General features: G+C 41.8%; 1 protein-coding gene across 1 annotated transcript in view; it reads right to left on the bottom strand.

Moving 5' to 3' along the window:
• LOC126482103 (carboxypeptidase B-like) overlaps positions 1-23407 on the bottom strand; it is a 190355-nt gene that overhangs the window by 64567 nt on the left and 102381 nt on the right. The window contains exon 5 of the mRNA XM_050106078.1: positions 4160-4247. Coding sequence (XP_049962035.1) covers positions 4160-4247 — 88 coding nt within the window. The remainder of the gene's footprint in view (positions 1-4159; positions 4248-23407) is intronic.

Raw genomic sequence — 23407 nt, 5'->3', positions numbered from 1 at the left:
CTTCATATTGAAAATAATACTTCTACAAATATTTTTATTATCACTTGTGCTGTGTCAAATGCAAGACTTCGATTATATGACATGATTTGAGATTCATTGTACGAACTCGTTGTGTACCTCGTATGAATTATCTCCATTTCAAATTTAACCATAGTTATCCTCGTTTCGAATTCTCAAACTGACTATATTTTTTCATTATTTCGACTACATTCAGTCTCGTAGTAAAATAATTCGTCAAAAATTTGTGCACGAAATTCCCACCTAGTGTGCTCAACGTGCCCATATACGTATTACTCGCATTACAAGTCTGTTAATTCCCGTCGTGCGGCCGTCATCACATCGGACAACTTTTCATGTGAATTACCTGAGTACGACAACAGCTCCGCCAACGGAGTGCCTTTTTAAACGCTATGCTCAGTATACTACCGCCATCCGTTTATGTGCATATCGCAATCCCATGACTTGTCTCCTCAGTGTACTGTAGGCTGTTAAAAGCGCTGCCTCCTTTGTTGCGCGTGAACCAGTACCTATGAAGGCAGGCCTCGATCGCTACAAGACGTTCCAGCCCATAGTTTGGAGAGTTAAGGGAAGGCGTGGCTCGTAGTTAAAGGCCCCGAGGCTAAACTGTCCCCAGTTGCATTCTGATATAATTTTTCAGTAACATATTACAGACCCAGCAGAGTGGTTGATCCCTTACCTTCTAATGACTGTCTCTGCATATCTCTCTTAATCTCAGATACGCCATTAATCGAAGTTTAATATTAATTTTTTATAGTGTTAAAGATACCTCTTCGTTTCTGGCATTGTCTATTTAGAGTTTCACTAATGATCAGTGGAAACAAGGGAGCGAAACATGTGTCGTTACCTTCAGCTGCTAAGAATATCACTACCTTCTCTTCGTAGCTGGTGGTCTATTGTAGCAGTATGAAAGGATGGAGGCCATATTACAAAACTGATTAGCATCGCTGTCTCTAGAGCCTAGTGTCCAAGGTTCGATTCGCGGCACGGGTCGCAGATTTTCTTCAGTCTGGATTTGGTGTTAGTGTTATCTTTTTCGTTCCATCTCGTCTTCATCGACACACAAGTCACAGAAGTGGCGTCAAACAGAAAGACCTACACCCGGTAGTCGACCTACCATCAGTCCCTGATGCGATATCCTGGCCAGTAAAGCCATACGATTATTTCATTTCATTTTCCCTTTTTACCTGAGATGTTGAGAGTTTTATTTCCTTGTGATTAAGTGCATCATGCAATGAGTCTGAGAACAGCACAATATGAATGGGTAACACGTTTAGCGAATGGTATCGTATTTATCGACACTTTAGCACGACAAAGCTTTTAGAAATACTTTTAACGCTGGGTCTCACTTAAAATTGCATGTTTTTATAATACGGGAGTATAAATACAAAAATCGCCGAATACAACATGTGCGATACGATACCGCAGTGCCCGTGTTATTCCGAATTACGATTCAACGCTCGGAATAGTTCGTGTAGTCCGAAAGAGAAGGCACTGCGGCGATTAAAGCGATTATGTAACACATAAAATGTATTCGCAGTTGCGATTATGGACAAGCATCAGCTGCATAACTAAAAGACGGAAATGAAAATTTGGGCCGGAAAACGAGAGGTCACCTTATCATTAGATTGTAGACAGAGGTTTGACGACACAGAGTTTTAGGTCTGGTAAGGCGACCACTGGCGATTAGTGGGATACCTGGGTTCGAGTCCCAGCCGGCACAAATTTTCATTGTCGCCAAGCCATTACGCCGCTGATGGTTATTGACATTCGCAGCTGTGAATACATTTCATATAAATACAGTATTTGCGCTTCATAAACGTTTGAAACAACATGGCTGCTTCCGGTTTGCTTCTGTGAGTGAATTACATGACAGTAGCTGTGGCTTCGCGGGGATATCCGTGTTTCGACACGCTGACTCGAATAGAACGTGCACGAAACTGTTGAACGACTCGTGGTCAGAGGAAGAGGAGGAGGAGGTTACTGTTTTACGTCCAGTCGTCAACGAGGTGGTTAGAAACCGAGCACAAGCTCAGATTAGGGAAAAATGGGGAAGGAATTCGGTCGTAAATCTAAGCATTTAATCTCTGTTGATCTATTGTACACGCGGAACAGCGACTTCTGAAATATTTAACAAAAAAATCGCCGAACTGCCGTGCGATTTGAGAAGTTATTCTATCTTATTTTCACAACCAAACATTTGTTTGGCGGCTTTCCTTTTTTCCATATACTCTCGGTATTTGCCGGAAGCGATTTAGGGAAATCCCGGTGTACCAAAATCAAGATGGCCATACGCGTGTTTGAACCGTCTTTCTCCCGAATGCGAGTCCAGTGTGCTAACCAGTGCATCACCTCGCCTTGTTCAGGGTGAGAGTTGAATATACGAAAAATATTAAGCATTATAAGAATCTAATATGGAGTATTTTCTGTTTTTCGAACTTATGCTTGCTTGTCAATAAAATATGCACTTTTAGTCCAGTTTGTTGCGCTATTTTTTAGGGAACGTGGCATCGACAGCTAAACAGATTTTCTATATGCTGTGTGATGCAGGTACCCCTAACAATTTCTTTTTCTGTAACACGCAGTGTTATATCTGGCCTTCCAAAAACCACGCGCAATATTTTCATGTTTTCTTGCTCGCTACGTGCGAACAGACCAACAAAAAAGTGAACAGGAACTTTTTAGTGCAAATTTAAAGAAGTTAAACTTTTTTACTGGGGTATGTTTTCGCTAGAGGGCATAGTTTTCAAGTTATTCAAGAAAAACGTACAAAAGTCACCTCCAAATGAAATCCCACATTCAACCCCCTACGATCAGAATTTCTAGTATTTTGTTCATACCACTGTACAAAAATTTCCAATTGGACGAATTAATTCCCACATTTGACGTTCGTTGTTTGGTCTACAGGCCACCTCCATAGTTGAGCAATTACAAATTTAAAAATTTACGTTTGCGTATATTTTACCCAACAATTTCGTGAACTTTGACAGCATAAAATAAACAGTTACATCGTTGTATTCGCCACGCTTTCTGACTAGGAAACGACTGTACTTTTAAGGATTAAGTTTACATTTCCCATTCGTTCGAAACTTACGCCTTGCAAACACAGTGGTTTTTCTAATCAGAAGGCCTGATGAATATAATGATGTAGTTTGTTTATTTCATACTGTCAAAATTCACAAAATCGTGAGGTCGTTTTCCTTTCATTGTCCTCACGGGCACGTGAAAATCAATAATGTTAACGAATAGCTTTTAGCGTAATAGCCCGGTCAATAGAGCCGAAATAAGGTATGAGTTCGTGTAGTCGGAGATTTTTGTACAGTGGTACGAGTGACTGCCATAAACTACATACCAGAAATCGTGATTAGTGAGGGATGAGTGTGGGGGTGGAGGTGAGCTTAAAGGTCTTTTTTGTACGTTTTTCTTGAGTACTTCGAAAACAGTGGTCTCCAGCGAAAACGTTTCCTACTACAAAATTTAACTACATTAATTTCATGCAAAAAGGAACTGTTCATTTTTTATGAGGGCTAGTAGTTTTCGCGTAGCGAGCTAGAGAATACGAAAATTCCGCGTGTGGTTTTTGAAGGCCAGATATAACATTGCAGGTTGCATAAAACGACATCGTTAGGGGCAGCTGAATCATCCTGTCTATGATCTCAGATTTGTCGTTTGGTGTTACTTGGTAGCTAATTGAGAAAAGACAAACAAATGCAGTCTTTAAAGATTTTAGCGAGCCCTGGCACCATACCTATACTAGGTAAATGTTGCAGCCTCTCCCACGGGTCGCATCTGAGGAAACGTAAAAAAAATTGAAAAAACTTAATGAGCTGTGACCGGCCTTAGGAAATGGTCTGAGAAAATCGTAGCGCCAATTAGCACTTTAGGCTAGTGCGTCAGTTCCATAACCATCAAAAACACCACGTAGTATGTTATTGACTCATTTGTAGAGAGCAGCAACACACGTAAAGTTACTTGCCCACATCTCTACTGGAACCTAGGAACAAGCAGCAAAACTAAGCAGGATGTCATTATCAAGGGTATCAAACTTTTTAGCTGTTCTCCGTGGACTCAATATTCTACATGTATGAATCTAAGACAACACAGCCAACATTCCGTATGCACAATGTAACTGCTTCCTCACCATTCCAGTGGAAACCAAAGTTCCTGTTGGCATCCACTCCCAAGCACGAACTGGATTGTCTTGATTTTGTCTTCCTCCACATGCGGTCCTGCGAAATACATTAAGTACATGTCAGTAATGGTATGTAGGTCTATTTGGCGAGGGAAAAAGCAAACTGCATATTCTGAGACAGAAGTTTCGTATTTGATGAAAAAGCACTTCGTGATTTACCTTTCCTCTTCACAATAATAGTGTTGATCGATGAAGCAAACTATAAACTACATGATTCTCTTATGTAACAGTTTACAAATGAAGCGAAAATAAATTTAGAAAAAAATTTTGTACGTGTTGTCCATAACTTTTGATTAGAAACTCATAATATTCGCAGCATCATATACAACAGTATCAGTATCAAAAAACACTGTTGTTTTCAAAATTTAAAACCATGAAGGATGCGTGAAAGGTAGATGAAAGCTACAGCAAATTCGACAAATTTCAGATATGGCATATTCATATGCACGTTTTGTACATGACGTTAGCTGTAACTGAGCAGAAACCTGTCAACTACCACAAGTGAAAGACATGAAAAGTTCTAAGTGCGAAAGTGTAACTTTTGAAATCGTTATGTACTTGAGACTAACACTGTATAAGAAATTTACGCTATAATCAGAACATGCAATTCAAACGAGACTGTTAATCGTCTTTGTTGTGTAGTCAACTCAAGGAACCAAGCAAGGATTCCTCTATAGAGATTGTTGCATTTTGTATGGACTCCACATTGCATTTTGTATGGACTCCACGTTGCATTATTTATGGACTGCACTATTTAGAATTTGTTATAAGCATTTTATATTGACTCAACTACTTAGAATTCGTTATGACAGAAATAGTCAAAAAATCAACGGTAACAAAGTAGCACTTGTTCGTCTTCAATATTGTGAAACAGATCCCTTCCACTGATCAAATGCTCATAGCTCTTAAGGTATGCATTGTAGAGCACATGTTTACTTGACAATTTTTTCTTGCTTTGGTCCATACTGTCTCCTCTCAAAATATGGAAAGCAAAGAGCTTGCGATAGAAGTGCTGTTGTTTCACAGTGTGGAAGAGGAAGAAGTGCTCACAGTTCTTAAGGTACGCATTTTATAGTTAATGTTCGATAGAACTTTTTGCCTCTAATGATCCTTCGTGTCATGACCCTGAATACTGATCATCCCTACAGGAACACCCAGTATTTATTTGTGTGGAGTTGAATTAAGGTGTGAGTTGTGGTAGAAATGGACGTGAAAGAAAACATGGGAGAGTGAGAGAGAGAAAAAAATAAAACGTAATTTGCTGTGATTGAAAAATGGCAAAAGAAAGAAGCTGGAGGAAGCAGTGAACATTTTCTTCAATGCTTGATAGGGAAAAATAGCATGGATGGCATAAGAAAAGGCTTCATCCTTTCCTTAAATGTAATCTGGTAGTAAATTGTGCGTAGAGTGCAGGTTAGTTTCTTTCAGGGATATAGGGAACAGTGGTGGTGCAGTGATCAGGTTTTTTGTTTTATGGGCGGGTACAGCGGGAGTAGCAGTAAGTGAGATCTTACAATGCCTCTATGAATGAGATTATAGGTACCTGATCTGTCATGGAAAGCACTTAGGAGGGTTCACTTTGGGAAGCAGGTGAAGACACTATAGGCTGTGGTAGTCAGGCAATTTGTCCGGTTGCAACCACTACCCTAACTGAACACACGAGGTACTGACACGATCTAATAAGTGCTAGTCGCAGACGTAACCCACACAGGCATTTATGGTTAGTTTTATCCGTCTAGTGTTTTTTTCCATTCATGGCATAGTGGATCGCAGTAAGAAAGAAGACTCCTCAAGTTCCGTTTTGTGAGAATCCACTTGCTCCAGTCACAATTTACTTACTAGTTTTAATATTGTATTTGAACACTGCAGTCAAGATGAATACATTGCAGTGCTGAGCAGTGATACAAACGCTACAGCGAAGAGCAATGAAGCAGCTAAAAAGCGGGCAGAGCGGCTGGTAACTCCAGATGTCGCTCCAAGTATCCTTATGGGTAGAATACAGCTGGGCGTCAGGGCGAATCTAACCTCGCAGTCACGAACACCGGAGACCTACAGACTTTTAGGCGCAAAACTACTGGTTTTTCCATATAAAATATTAATTAGTAGAACCCACTTTTGACATAATAAATGCCAGGGGCATTATAGCTTCCTTACTGTTGTTACACTAACAATAAGCTAAAACTAATAAGAAACAAACGATGGCTAATATGGCACCGACAAAGAACGAATCTTTCCGATGTAGTACGAAGTCTGCTAGTGATTCTTGTTGTGTGGCAAGCAGATCAGTCGGCATTCGGATGTACTCCAGGACCGATCTCTATATGGTATTCATGATTTTCAGTGTTCTATAAAATTAAGTGTATCGAACTGAGTGATTGCGAATTATTTTGCAGTGTTAATAAATAAACACTCCATGACGGCATCCCAGAAAACATTATTTAAAGTAAATTTTTAACCCACTCATCCAGTCGTAGCAGTACGGACTCTTTGCAGCTCAAAACATTTCCAATTCACTGCAGTAAATGCTACTAGGGACTTTATCAGCGAGAAGATTACGCAGAAAGGATGGAAGAAAATTCCACAGTCAAGAAAGGTTACCTTTACTTTTGCACTCTTGGGTGAGCAGATTAGTCAGTAGTTGTGTACATCGTCTGCCACCTTTCACGAATTTCACTGAAGAGCCAAAGAAGCTGGTACACCTGCCTCGTATTGTGTGGGGCCTTCACGAGCACGCATAAGTGGCGGAACACGACGTGACATGGACTCGACTAATGTCTGAAGAAGTGCTGGAGGGAATTGATACCATGAATCATGCATGGCTGTCCATAAATCCGTAAGAGTACGAGCGGTGGAGATCTCTTCTGAAAAGCACGTTGCAAGGCATGCCAGATATTCTCAATAATGTTCATGTCTAGGGAATCTGGAGGCGAACGGAAGTGTTTAAACTCAAAGAGAGTTCCTGGAGCCACTCTGTAGCAATTCTGGACTTGTGGGGTGACGCATTGTCCTGCTAGAATTGCCCAAGTCCGCTGGAATGGACATGAATCGATGCAGACAGGATGCTTACATACGTGTCACCTGTCAGAGTCGTATCTAGACATATCAGGGTTCCCATATCGCTACAGCTGCACATGATCCACATCATTACAGAGCCTCCGCCAACTTGAACAGTTCCCTGTTGACATGAAGGGTCCAAGGATTCATGAGGTTCTCTCCACACCCGTACACGTCCATCCTCTATATACAATTTGAAATGAGACTCGTGCTACCAGGCAACACGTTTCCAGTTATCAACAGTCTTTTTCTGGCCGCTGCGATGTCGGAGATTTGATGTTTTACGGCGTTCCTGATATTCACGGTATATTCGTGAAATGGTCGTACGCGAAAATCCCCACTTCATTGCTACCTCGGATATGCTGCGTGCCATCGCTCGTGCGCCGAGTATATCACCATGTTCAAACTCAATTAAATCTTGATAACCTGCCATGTAGTAGCAGTAATCGACCTGTGCCAAACCCTTGTTGTTTTATACAGGCGTTGCCGACCGTAGCGCCGTATTCTGCCTGTTTATATATCTTTGTATTTGAATACGCATGCCTATACTTGTTTCTTTGGCGCTTCAGTGTATAATCCAATTAAAATTACTTGGTAGCTCACATCTATCACTTACCACTACAGTATTGTCTTATTGGCTGCCGGCTACCGCTCGGTTATAGGCGACACGCACACGGCGGGTAACTTCACAAACGCTATTAATGTGCAACGCAGAGCAATGTTGGAGGCGACCGCCATGACGTATGTAGGAAATGTGAATGCTCCGTCGACAGCTGATTTTAAGTGGCCAATGACTGAACTACGGCTGGCGACATGTTTTGTAGCCCAGAAATTAAACTCACAATCAGCTTCTAAGCTAACCCCAACCACGTGATGTGCGATGTATCCGAGAAACCGACGGTCAATAGTCTGCAGCAGAACTAAAATCTCCATCGCTTTGTTCACGGCGATTAAAATTAACCTCTACGAGTAGACTCAAGATAGAAAAAAGTCAGTTTCAGTGCTAAAAACAAATTGTAATTTCTAGCTATCATTGGTTACCTGAAACTGTCATACTGGCTACACGAGGAAATAAAGACAATACGATGATGACAATGACAATGAATTAGAAATAGAAAATTAGACTTGAACCAGTTAATTGAATAAAAAAAATTAAACTCTTTTGATTATATTTAGAAATAAAAAAGAACTTCGCAGTATCTGACGGGATTCGAACCTACGACCTCCTATGTGGAAGTTTTATGTAGTATCCACTGCAGTACACTGTAAAATTGTGTTCAGTACTTATATATATGACTGTGGTGCTCGAGTCGCAACTATGAATTGCAGACTCCAAAAATTCAGTTCACGGAATATCGTGAGGAGCTTATCTAATGTACGCCCATCTATGTGATTATGAAAAATGTATATGAGAATCGCGTCTTGTGCGAAAGTTGCAAGTAGTGTTGATTAGTGCTGTGCATGAAATGTGTGTATTTCATCAATGTCATTGTGTTTGTGTGTGTATGTTTTTGTTTTTGGTGTGGTTATCATGTGTGATGAAATACGAAATAAAGGTGCCAAACCCATCAGATCCATGATTCTGGACCCATGCACGTCAAAAAATAATGACAGGCAAGGAATTGGAAGTCAACTGACCAACTGTTGCGGCGGTTTGGCAACGGCGAACGGGTCGACCGTGACGTTGAGCTGTCTCATTGGAAGAAACCATCTCTCAACTATCAAGCAATTTTAATCGGTCTATAGTGGCTATACTAAACAGAGATTTATAGAGGTTTAGTGTATAAGGTGATAGTGCAGTTTCACATCTTGTTGGAATAACTTACGTACTATAACACGTGTGTCATAATGGTGGTAAAGTAATATAAACTACTCAAAGTGAGTTTTGCACAAGCTGCATAATTTCATATATGTATGGGTGTACACTCATCGTAAGCTGGTAATAAAAGAATAAGCCTTATTACAATAGAAAGTAAGTTTACTGTGAAATAATCTCAACAACATCAGTGTGTTCGGAACTACCCATACTGGCATGTCAGCGAAATCGAGATATGCTGCTGTGTAATAATCAATACACTGCTACCGCAACCCACAGTTTATAACACTCTCGGATCCTACTTGGCCTACGGTCCATAAGGAGGAAGAGACATTTTCTGCTCAATGGTTGCTCTACTGGGGTAATACGATGTGTGTTGAGGGTTCCCAACGTTGCACTGCAAGATTCATTGGTCCTAAGCACGTTCAGTTCGGTTCACATCAGCCGATTCCTAATACCACTCCCTTAAGTTAGAAAAATGTTCGTGATGGAGACACTTTGTGCTCACGCATCATTAGGCGTTAGTGAAGTCCTCCACTTTTCGTAGAAGAAAAACTACCATCATTAGCCAGTGTTCCCTTGCTTACCTCCATCGCTTATGGAACGGTCAGATATGTGGAAACCTAACTGGTTCGCCACAGCCATTTCACCATTTCAGCTGACTTAAAGAAACACAGAGCGCTGTTGTGTTGTTTTCTATTTCAAGGTACCTAGGAGCCAACAGTTGGCACTGTTGACCGCTGGCGAGGACGACAAGGAAGTTTTCATTGCTCTGTGTCTTGCGTTAGAGACTGAAAGTTCAAATGACGTCGCTGAGATGTTTGCCAATTCGGTGGGCAACTTCGTGTGCTGGCAAACCTTCTTGTCCTAATGCTTGAAATGAACCTCCAAGGCTTATTGACAGATTCAACAAAATTCATTGTCCTGTTCGCAGTGGGACACATAGCGCAGCGTGCTTTATTGTAACATCATTATTTTATATCTCTGACACTACTACACTAAGACGTTTGAGCTCCGTGTGTAAATATTTATGTCTCATGGTGATTTATGTTTTTGATAGCTATATACAGAGTGTTTATAAATGAATATCGTGGTTTTAAGGCTTTATAATATTTGTTACGTTAAACTTACAGTTATAAATGACATGTCAAATGAAAGAGCAACTTATACAGTTGTGTTTGGCACCAATGCGCATGAACAGCACGCAGTGTTTCCGCCGCAATCCGCTAGACAGCGGTAGTAGCGAAGATGGTGTCTAGTGAACAGAAAGCGTTTTGTGTTTTGCAATCTGCAAAGACCAAATCTGTAGTTACTGTGTAACGTGCGTTCCGGCTGAAGTTCGGTTGCGATTCTCCAAGTGATAATAACATTCGTAGATGGTATCATCAATTTGAAGATACTGGCTGCCTTTGTAAAGGGAAGCGCACAGGACGACCAAGAGTCAGTGAAGAGACTGTTGAGCGAGTGAAAGAGTCGTTCACTCGTAGTCCAAAGAAATCAGTCGGGATGGCTAGTCCTGAATTACAAGTTCCCGTGTCGACTGTTTGGAAAGTTTTAAGAAAATGCATACAATTACGTCGTTGCCGTTTACAGTTATTACAGGCTCTAAGGCCGGCAGACCATGGATTACGTGCCAGCTTCGCAAACGAAATGTTTCATGACGATGAAGATTTTTTGGATCATGTTGTCTTCAGTGGTGAATCGACCTTTCACCTTAGTGGTTAACACTCACAATGTGCGCATCTGTGGCTCAGAAAATCCTCATGAGGTGATACAAATGCAAAGAGATCCTCACGAGGTGGTAAATGCAACGAGATTCCCTTAAAGTGACTGTTTTTTTGTGATGTATACCGGCGGAAAGTTTATGGGTCTTTCTTTTTTGGTGAACCTACTGTAACTGGCACTCCTTACCTTCATACACTAGAGCAATGGCTCTTCCCTCAGTTGGAAGATGATGAGCAAGAGAACTTCATTTTCCAGCAAGATGGTGCGGCACCTCACTGGCATAGCGAAGTATGCGATTGGTTGAACTTCACTGTACCCAGGTGCTGGGTAGGCCGCAAGGGGCCCAATGATAGGGCTTGCTTTGCATGGCCACCACGTTCACCCAACATAACGCCATGCGATTTTTTTCCTTTGGGGCTTCATCAAGGATCGTGTGTACATGCCTCCGCTGCCAGCAGACCTCCTTGAATTAAGAAACCGGATAGAAGCAGCTGTTGCTACAATCACTAAAGACACACTTATCAATGTTTGGGAAGAACTCGGCTATAGACTTGATGTGTGCCATGTGACAAATGGTGCTCACAACGAACATTTACAAGGTTCTTGGTAAAACGGTTTGAGTTGCTTTTTCATTTGACATATCATTTATAACTGTAAGTTTAATATAATACATATTAAAAGCATTAAAACCCCAATATTCATTTATAAACACCCTGTATTCATTTTATTGAATAATGTTACCAAACATATTGCTTTTCTCTGTCACATGTAATAAACAATTCTGTAACTTGAGTGGTTCATGAGCAGAGAATCTTAGAAGAGTAATACAGAAGGTGAAGGTAAGTCCCCTGTGGGCTGTGGGGCCTGGCAGCACTAAAAGTGGTGATAATCCTGGTGGTAGTGCCGTAGTTTGGTTGCACGTTGGCCGACGGAAAGAACTGATTTGGGGGCCTTCTGTTTGTCCATTAATGCCATATTTGCGGAGAATGAAACCCATCTTCTGGAAACGATGTTATTACTGTACCAAAATCTGGATCAAAGCATTGTAATTACCTCCTGCTGAATCTGTATTGCCATGGTGGCTGAGGGCTGGCTTTTGATTGTATTTTGAAAGACTGAGGTCACCTATGTTGGCTGCGACTACGCACCATGTAACATAGTTAAGCTTGTATGTGAGTGATTTCTTTCAGATTTACGTATTTATTTGTAATGAAATTGATGAGAAGCTTGGTGTGTTCTTGTATTGCCAATAAGAACACTTGCCAGTTGTTCTCCTGGGTGCACCTGATCTGTTATTTACTCCTGGGCTCACTGATGGTACTATGGTAAACTTACTTAAGATATTGACCTTCATTTTCCTTGTTTTAGGTCTGGGATTTTACATGTAACACACTGTGCAGAATTTCAGGTCTCAGTGATGTGAATATGTAACCTACTTAACATTTTACTGCAAATTATATATTTAAGATACCTGTAAGTTTCTTGTGGTCTCTAGTCAGCAGATTAACTGCATTTTATTATGTTCGTGAACTCATTCATAATATTGATTTTTCAAGGTAGTAAGACCCAAGTTTTTTGGGGCATCCACATGTTTGGTTATAAAGTGTTTATAGAAGATACGTATAGCGAAGCAATGCTGCAATTAACCTCACAGAGCATGAAAATATATCTAAAACATCCAAGCGTTCTTAAAATGAAAGACTTGTTTTGTGCATTATCAATTGCCACAGACAGATTCTGACACTGGCATCAGTATGTGAGAGGAGCGTTCTATGAATTTGTTGAGTATTTGAGCATTAATAGTGTAGATATTGATCAAGTGAACAATGTATCAATATTTGCATTCCCACTGTAGCAAAGAGTGTAAGTGTTGAGGCTGTAACAATAGAATCAGTGGAGAAAGAATTTATTGAAGGAATGCTTGTGTATGTAATTGCACTTTAGGTTTGAGTTTCATACAGGCTGAATTCAAAGCATATGAAATAATATTATTTGAATCCTTCTGTAAAGCTGGATGATTGTGTGTAAAATAAAAAAAAAAACATGTTCTATGTATAAAGTTGTTATTATTTACATCTGCCCTACAATAACTTTAATGGTGAAAGGATCAGATGATAATAATAACATCGATATGGAAAGTAACTATTTGTTTATTATCAGATACAATGCATTTCCTTTTTCAAAAAATAGATTGTATAATTGCAGAGTACTTTTGTTTACAATTTTGGTTTACATGACAACAACAACTGATTTACTACACACTATTTACAGCAGCAGAGACACATTATACTAAGGGAAAAGGACAATGATTTTTATTATTTACAATATTTACAGAGTACAGGGATTAGCGGTAGCAGGTGAAGAACCACACACATACAAAAACACAAAATGTATACAATTTTTGTTCTTTTTAGCAACAGACACAATGTGCAGTTGTATACATGGTGCACATGATACATATAATATACACACACACACACACACACACGCGCGCGCGCGCGCGCACGTGCGCGCGCGCGCGCGCATGCATACACAAAATCACTCACACACACACACACACACAAAATCACTCAAATGAACAGCATTTGAAAGGGAGGGTTCCAATCCCATTTGCACAGATGAAGCATTTGTTTCCATGGCATGACAGGCCATCATTCAGTTGAAGAGCCCAATGGCCTAAAGGCTACTTGCTGCGCCATGTGAGGAGATTGATCATCAGAAAACAGGCGCTTCTCATAGACTTCGATCATGAGTGCCTGTGATGTCACACGATCCACATGCTTAGCCTGTCTCTGGGTGGTATTTGCATCTACACGGTATGCATACATATTCGACCTCAGCCCTGTAACTCCACAGCCTGTGAGACATTTGCCTCGTCTTTCATCAGATCCATAAAATTCTCGCTCTGAGGTGATATACCATAAGGATAATCGGCTTCAAATCCAGACATGTCAAATTCACTTGGACTGCCCCTAATTACTTCATATGAACCACAGCCTTTAAAAGACTAGATGAAACTGTCTTATCCAAATAAAGTAACTTGACATCACCAAAGCTTGGGTTTGCAGATTTAATGGAATCAGTGCATGTGGCATTTGGAGAGATGAAGAACACATATACTGACATAACAGGCCTCGTGAACTCCACTGAAACCTTAACCATTTCCACAGTGACTGATCCTTCGCTGAAGATTGTGGACCACTTAAAATTTGGCCTAGTGATGTAATCTCTTGCTCATCCCAATGGTAATATATAAATATCGTAAAGGTTTCAAGCATTCTCCATGCTTTCATTAATTTATTCATTAATTTAAAAATTTTTTAAAATCACATGTCACAAGAGCCCCCTCCGGTGTTCAAACCAATATACTCCTTCAACTAGGGATGTTGACAAAGGAGGTGCTCTGAGTGATTCTAAGAAGTCGCAACCCAAACCTGAAACACTGCTCGAGGTTCCTGTCCTGTAGAATGTATCTCAGCTTCTTCACCAGCTTTATCAACAGCTAGGGGATGGAACCATATCGCAGGACTAGGCACTCTGGACACAATGGCAGGTCAGTGTGCTAGTCACGCAGATCGGTGGGATATTCTAGGTCTGCCTCCAGAACTTATTCCTTAGCAGCATCAGCAGCCGCATTCAGGATCTTAACCTTCAATTTGAAGATTTCATCACTGGACAGCCATCGGACCCTCCAAGCGGCAGAGTTTGTTGCGTTGCCTGTTCATAGAGATTGTTTACATCAAATTAAAGTATGTAACAAAAATCGTCAGACAGCTTGAACTCCTTCCCACTCAGTCGCCGTTTTTTCTCCTTGACATATCTGTGGACTCACTGGCAAAGTCCCCCATGAATCCTGCATACGAAAAAAAGCAACATATCAACAGAGTTCAATATTTTGAGGCTCGAATGTATCTTTTACAAAATTGCGTCCCATGAAAGCGCCGGTGCAGTGTAATAGGAGCCAGGATTCATAGTTTATGTGCCCTCTAAATCAGAGATGTCGAACTCCTGTCAAACAAATATTCATATGAAAATACCACCTTCTTCGTTACCAGCTGAAACTTTGCACCATCGTGAAATGGAGGTCGAGTGATATGCGTGTACTATCGATGCATCATCTCAGCAAGATTCTGGAAAGGCGCCTGCATAAATTATAGCGCGTCCAGAAAGTGGCACGATATTCTAGGTGTTATTCGCTTGAAAAATGAAATGTATTTTTCAACATTTTCGAGTATGATACTGACCTTTTCGTTCTACAATCTGAAAGCACCCAAGTGCTCAATAAGAAAGTGAGCATCATGCCCACTCAGATTATGAAATAAGACAGGTATATGTAGTGGCAAGTTGCGAGTGTTGTGAGCTGCACCATGAAACTTCTCCATTAGATGACAGTGTCTCTACAGCGGAGTGTGCTGATATGAAACTTCCTGGCAGATTAAAACTATGTGCCGGACCGAGACTCGAACTCTGGACCTTTGCCTTTCGCGGGCAAGTGCTCTACAAACTGAGCTACCCAAGCACGTCTCATGCCCCGTCCTCACAGCTTTAATTGCGCCAGTACCTCGTCTCCTACCTTCCAAACTTCACAGAATCTCTCCTGTGGCTGTGTCTCCGCAATATCCTTTCTTGCAGGAGTGCTAGTTCTGCAAGGTTCGCAGGAGAGCTTCTGCGAAGTTTGGAAGGTAGGAGACGAGGTACTGGCGGAATTAAAGCTGTGAGGACGGGGCGTGAATCGTGCTTGGGTAGCTTAGTTGGTAGAGCACTTGCCCGCGAAAGGCAAAGCTCCCGAGTTCGAGTCTCGGTCCGGCATATAGTTTTAATCTGCCAGGAAGTTTCACGAATATGACCTTTAACTGCCTGTTTGTATAAGGTATCATTCTCCTGCGAGTTAGTCTTTGGAAGATGCCTGCTATACAGGCCATCAACATCCCATGCACATTTTTCGAGCTCAAAGAGGAACCATCGTGCAGGATTGTCCTCGACGTAGGAGTCAAATATGTGGTGAGCATACAACTTAATGTGCTGCCACATACGGTACGTGTCGTTCTGTGAAAGTGGTGTGAGAGATTCGGTTCACCTTTACAGTGCGCCAAAGGAACTAGTAAAGGCTCAAAGTCAGTGTACACAACAAAAGATCATCGTTCCTGGTGGTGAGCATTCTTAAACTTTAAGAACTTTTTATCATCAGTGGACATTTCCACATGAACCAGTACCTAGCTATAGCAATCAATCAGATGTCTTTATAAACGCCCACACTTCTTAAAACAATTGAGATTTCTGCAGTAAACGACATTTGGGTGGTAAGTAGGTGGGGCATGTTTTTGATGCAGGCATAGTGTTGCTTCTCACCTTTGGAGAAGAGCATAAAATCTATATGTTTAGGATGCGGACCTGCTACTTGGTAAAAGTAGAAGGTTCCAACTACTTTATTCTTCTGACTTGTGTATTGTTTATTGAACTGGGGCCTAGAAACGACAGAGACGCTTCGTCCCGCCGTAGTCCTCAGTGGTTCACAACCCCACAACAGGTCACAGCAGTCCACCCATCCTACCAGCAATCCCACACCGAACCCAGGTTTATTATGCGATTCGGCCCCCAGTGTACGCCACAGGGAACGTCTCACACCAGACGAGTGTAACCCCAATGTTAGCATGGTAGAGTAATTGTGGTGCACGTGTACGATGAGAAAGTGTTTGTGCAGCAATAGCCGACATAGTGTAACTGAGGCGGAATCAGCCCGCATTCGCCAAGGCAGACGGAAAACCGTCTTAAAAACCATCCTCAGGCTGGCTGGCACACCGGATTTCGACACAAATGCGCCGGGCGGATTCGAGCTAGGGACCCGCACGTCTTCCCGCTCGGGAAGCACCGCGTTAGACCGTGCGGCTATCCGGGGAGGCATCTTCTGACTTGCTTTTCTTTTTACATACATGCAAACTAAAGCAAGTAATTAGGATTCTGCTTCTCTAATTTTGGCAGGTCTTAGATGTGGTGGGGAATGAGATGCCTTCGAAGTTATAATGCCTGCAGATGTTAGATGTCTTGTATGTTTCAGAGCTGCTGCATTTTATTGAGTACTTCCTTTTACAAGACAGAAGTGACCATGCGAAGCAATATTTATCCCCCTTCTTGGTATTCTGGACATTAATGAATCCCTATTTAGAACAATACTCTCCGTAAGACGGATGAAACTGGAAACACCAGTAACTGGATCAAAAATATGTGACTACACGACAAGGTGGAGTATGCAGCTGAGCACCTGATCAGAGCCTCTACCCTTCATGTAGGAAAAACGCTTCAATATGATGCTTTCGGTGAAAGTTCCATACCACTCTGCACTTATAACGTCCTGCAATACAACACCATCCTTCCCCCAGTTTGATCATACTCGTCTCTGCAGTATCATTGCCGCCGTATTTGCGGCGATGCAACAGCTCTCAATACAAAACTACCTTGCACCTGATGGCAGCGGTAGGTGGGCATTGATGATTTCAGGAGGCTCCCTTCCCAACACTGCTTGACAGGCATGAAGGGAGGTAGTCGGATCTCGAAATCCAGTATCTACGTTATCAATGGGGGATTGTAATATCCTATCTCTGAGAGGACAAGGAACGACAGAGTTGTCTAATGTGGCTGCATGATTTACATGGCGTTGATAAACAAGACGAGCTGTAATGGTGCTGCTGCTAGGCTGTGGACAGGTTGACAGTGGTGATACTGACAGTACCGCCTTGCTACCACCAGACAGGGGGTGTTAGCCTGTCACCTCAGTTAACGTGATGCAGACACTGATGGTACCACCCTCGACGCAGACATCTATGGCACCGCCTGCTACTGCTAGACTATGGGCGTATCCTGATGGCCCCAGCTGATGTGATGCAGATGGTAGTGCCATCGCCTTGCTACCGCTAGGCTGGGGGCAGTAGCCTGATGGTCCTAGATGAGGTGATGCACACATCGACGGCACTGCCCTGCCTCCGCTAGGCTGAGGTGACATAACTGTCTACACACTCCTCAATGAATGGTCCAGCACTTCTGGAAGCTACCAATAAGCCCTCTGCAGTTGAAGAAATAGCAGAATTCATTAATATCACACATAGACAGAAGCAATAGACATTTACATCCAATAATAATAATTTCTAATATGTAGAGGTTCACAGATGATAAGTGCTTTGAGCCACTCATCTCCGTCATTATTAATCGCAATATTAGATGTAGTATATTCCATGTTTTGTTTGTTTTCCTTGCAATATCAATGTCAAGTTCACCAAAAAAATGAAAAAAAGCATTCTACGCAGCAACCATAAAAATTATTAATATTGACAGAAAAGTAGTAATACTACGACTCACGCATGTGCCTCTCAGTGGCTGGCGCCGACCACTATGAGCTCTGACTACAGTAAAATTGTGTTGTTACTTGTGGTAACTCATGCAGAACTTCGAAACCCATGTGCCCTGAGAGGAAAATAGCGTTAGTTTACTGTGAATGGCATTTAATCAGTCACCAATGATCGGACCAAAACTCCATGAGCTCTGAGTGCGAGAGGGTATAATAAGCGCTTGTTGTGGTAGATCAATATCGCTCTGTTCACCTGTAGCAAAAACAAAGGAACACATTGATATCACATGCAAACAAGAAAACAAAAAGAACAAATTACACACACAAAACAAAAAATCTTACGTTCGCCTTCACGTAAATCATTCTTGAGAAACGCCATTATCTCATCATCGAAAAGTGGCGACGTTGAGATTGGAACCACGTTGTCAGCATCCAACAAACGAGTGCTCTTACCAGCACTTGGTCATCAGCTTGAGCAGAACGCTTCATGGCTGATCAGACTGAAATGAGAAGGAGTCATTCAGAGCTGATTATTTATATGTAGGTGGCACGTGCTCCTGGGTAAAGATACACATGTACCGAGATTGCCAGAAGTCTGCATTCACGTAAATCTAGTGCAGCGTTGACGTTCGTGTTTTTTTTTTCAGCGAGCGTACTGTACTCATCTACATGTACCATGCACTTTTCCTGTGAGCGTCAGTTACCTGTAGTTCAAACATGAAAGTACGTGAAATCCAACACGGTTGAATGGTAATACGTGCACATTCATGATACTTGTAATCCGCTACTTTTGCACGTATCACTATGCATGCATACGATTTACCGCGATAATGTCCCAGGTGAGTCGGCATAATCTAACCAACATCGACTTGCCTGTCTGTAACTCTAGCTGCATCTTCATCTACATCTACAAAGACACTCCGCAAGCAACCACACGGCACGTGGCGGAGGGCATCCCGTACCACTACTTGTCACTTCCCCTCCAGTTCCACTCACAAATAGAGCGAGGGAAAACGACTATCTATACGCCCCCCTTCAGCCCTAATTTGACGTTTCTTATCTTCGTGATCCTTACGCGCGACGTATGTTGGCGACAGTAGAATCGTTCGGCAGGCAGCTTCAAATATCGTGCCTCTAAATTTTTGCAATAGTATTCTCGAAAATAATGTCGTCTTCCCTCCAGGGATTCCCATATGAGTTCCCGAGGCATCTCCGTAACACTTACGTGTTGTTCGAATCCACCTGAATTACTACGATGTCTTCCTTCAATCTGACCTGGTACGTATGCCAAACACTCGAGTAGTACCAGCATCCAACATGCGGTCTGCTTTACAGGTGAACCACATTTTCCTAAAATTCACCCAATAAACTGAAGTCGACCACTTGCCTTCCCTACCACAGTTTTCACATGCCCGTTCCACCTCATATCGCTTTGCAACTTTACGCTTAGATATTTAAACGACTTGACTGTGTGAAGCATGACAATACTAATACTGTATCCGAACATTACAGGTCTGTTCTTGCACTCATCCGCATTAACTTACATTTTCCCCACATGTAGGGCTAGCTGCCATTCATCACACCAACTGGAAATTTTGTCTAAGTCGTCTTGTATCTTCCCACAGTCTCTCAACTTCGACACTTTGTTGTAAACCATGGCATCATCAGCAAACAACCGCAGATTGCTGACCACCCTGTCCACCAAATCATTGATGTATATAGAGAACAACAGCGCTCCTGTCGCACTTTCCTGGGGCATTCCTTATTATGCCCTTGTCCCTGATAAGCACTCGCCGTCGAGAACAACATACTGGGTTTTATTATTTAGGAACCACTCATATATTTGTGAACTTAACCCGTATACTCGTATCCTCGTTAATAGCCTGCAGTGAGGCATCGTGTCAAACGCTTTCCGGAAATCTAGAATATGGAATCTGCCTGTTGCCCTTCATCCCTGGTTCTCAGTATACCATGTGCGAAAAGGGAAGGCTCAGTCTCGCATGAGCGATGCTTTCCAAAGCCATGATGATACGCGGACATAAGCTTCTTAGTCTCAAGAAAGTTTAATATATTCAAACTGAGAATATGTTCAAGGATTCTGCAGCAAACAGAAATTAGGCATATTGGTCTGTAATGTGCGGGTCCGTCCTTTTACCTTTCTTATATACTAGAGTCACTTGCGCTTTTTTCCAGTTGCTTGAGACTTTGTGCTGGGCGAGATATTCACGATAAATGCAAGCGAGGGAAGGGTACAATGCCGTAGAGTTCTCTTTGTAAAATCGAACTGGGATTCCATCCGGACCTGTTGGTTTATTTGTTTTCAAATATTTCAGATGTTTCTCTACGCCAGGTACGCTTATTTCTATATCGTCCATACGCAAGTCTGTCCGATGATCAAAGGAAGGTATGTTTATATGGTTCTCCTGTGTGAACGATTACTTGAACGTGAAATTTAAAACTTTGGTTTTCGTTTTGCTGTCTTTAGCTGCCACATTAGACCAACAAGGGACTGATGGGGAAGCCTTGGACCGGCTTAGCCATTTTACAAACGACCAGAATCTTCTCGAGTTCTCTGCCAGATCTTTTGCTAAAGTGTGACGGTAGTAGTTGTTGTTTCCATCGCTCATAGATCTTTTCACCGACTCACGAATCTCTACTAATCTTCGCTTATCATCATTTGTGCGTCCCCTCTTGAACCTAGAGTGCAACATTCTCTGCTTCCTCAGCATCCGTCGAATTTCGTTATTAAACCATAGTGGTCTTTTCCATCCTTTACCCACTTACTAGGCACGTAAGTCTCCAGACCATTATTTACAATTTGCTTAAACTTTGCCCATAATTCCTTTACATCCATCCCACTGGAACTAAGTGATGCCAGTTCACTGTCTAAGTGAGATGTTAATAGCTGCTTATCTGCTCTATCTAGTAGAAACACTCTCCTAGCCTTCCCGACTGATTGATTAGCTTTCGTAACGATACTTGTTATAACGACATCATGATCGCTATTAGCCGCTTCTTTGCTGACATTGTCGATAAGGTCCGGCCTATTTGTAGCTACAAGGTCTAAGATATTTCCATTACGTGTGAGCTGCCGAGCTAGCTGCTCAAGATAATTTTCAGAAAACGTCTTCAAAAGCATTTCTCAAGACTGACTGTCTGTACGCCCACCCCTTGCCCCTCCCCCCCTTGGGTTGATGACATAGACATCCCAGACTACACTCGGCAGGTTAAAGTCGCCTCCAACTAGTATTGCATGATCCGGGTATTTACACGTTATTGACTGTAGACTTTCTTTGAATGACTCTAGAACTGTCACACCGGAATCGGGTGGCCGGTAAAAACATCAAACAATTATCTTAGTTTCACCTAGACCAGACGACTTCACTGTCACACTCAACTTCGACCTCTGAGACAATATTTTTGTCTTCTGCAGTGAACAGTCCCCCTTCTATGGCCTATAATTTATCTTTTCGATTTACGTACCACGACTCGCTAAATATCTCACAGTTTTACACTTCGAGTTTCAGCCAGCTCTCGATCCCAGTAATAATTTGAGTGCGAAAACTTTCCAGGAGGACAGTAAATTCGGGAACTTTATTGAGATACCTCGACAGTTTACTGACAAAACTGTGACAGTTGAAGTATTTTTATTCTGAACGCCGTTTGGTTTCCCTTGCTATGAATCGACTGGCAAGTGTTCATTAACGCACCTCAAACTACAGCCTAGCCTAAAAAACCCTCATTTGTACTCACAGCATTTCTATGCTTATGAGCTACAGCCATTGTGTAGCTCGTCGCAAAGAGCCCCACAAGCTGCGTCTTTGCTAGGAGTTCAGCTGAAAGCGTAAGTTAAATACTCACTACTCACCTAAAACCTGTAAGTGAAGAGGCAGAAACGAAAGTAGGGGGTGAATAAATAAATACTAAGACTTCTTAAAAAAGAAGGAATTTGATTATTAATAAGCCAAATAAATGATAGTTGTATATTTTACGAAGCGTTCATAAACCCATGTTATCCGTATCTCTTCTTCAACTGCTTGAGGGCAGGACATCCTTCTATTTCCAGATCTTGCATAGATGCACTTTTACAAATTTCATGAAGCAAGGAAATATTGTCACAGCCTTTGACGCAAGCTACGCTATTACTGTGATCATACGCTCAGAGTGACGACACCATATCTTCATAGACCATCCCTTCATTGTACCAGCAATTTGCATGGTAAAAGCGTGTCAACAACGCCGCTGTTTTTCGAGTTTTAGCACGCTACACTAAGTTAAACCGTTTGAGTGAAGCAACAATTTATTATGGAATACCACTTTACTACTTGTACTATGTTGGAGAATGCAAGGAACGCCACATCCGTGAACACAAATTGTCCGCATTCATCGTAGAACCCTTGGGTGTCTGCAACATTCTTTGCTCTTTGAGATATTTTTGCATAATGTGTTATATCTTGTGTAACGCCTCTACATATTTTATAATACAAGTCGAAGAATTCCTGTTAGTGGCGAGTAGTTTGTGAAATGATTATGCAGTATTAATACATATGCTGCAGTGCCTGCAGGGATGATTCGAATTCAGTAGGTATGTCCACTCTTCCAGTCTTCACCGCTCGTGTTGCTTTGCTCATCCTGTCACCACTATGGGTAATAATTCCTTAAACTACTGCAGGCTAAGTGCGCATCTGAAACCATCATCGCTCTTGAAATATGGATATAAAATCTTTTGTATATATCATTTAACAGTCTTTATGCGCTTCAGCTCCAGTATATTATCTGTTGCTGTAAATTATTGAATGGAAAAATTGGGAGCTAGGTAAACTCTAGCACTGCTCAGTTTACAGTTGTAAAATCTGCTTGAATCGTTTTCAAAATTCCCTTCCTGCCTGTTTGCAGCGCCATAATAAGAAACTGAGGTGTTTCTAGCTGGCCAGAGCTCTTACCAGTCCATGCTTGGCAAGACGACTGTGGAAGCGTCGGATACACCGGCAACTCCCATGAACAGAAAGTTAAGGGCAGTTGTACTCCGGAATTCAGAATACGTAGGAGTTTCAGATTCTCTCCGTCTGACAGCAATAGGTATGGTAGCTTCCATATCAATTTATCCAGCACAGTTTTATACTCTTCTTTCCCGTGTCATGGAATGTACGAGTTCTTATCTGTAGTGCTTTGAACTAGAATCCGCTCCTGCATACGATTGCTGTCTTCAAAGGAGCCCACTAACATTTTGAGTGAAATTTACACACTAAATAAATTACCTATC

The sequence above is a fragment of the Schistocerca serialis genome, chromosome 5 (genome assembly GCF_023864345.2).
Source record: "Schistocerca serialis cubense isolate TAMUIC-IGC-003099 chromosome 5, iqSchSeri2.2, whole genome shotgun sequence".
Lineage (NCBI taxonomy): Eukaryota > Metazoa > Arthropoda > Insecta > Orthoptera > Acrididae > Schistocerca > Schistocerca serialis.
Note: the sequence above shows the minus strand (reverse complement) of the source record. Positions and strands in the feature narration are given on the sequence as shown.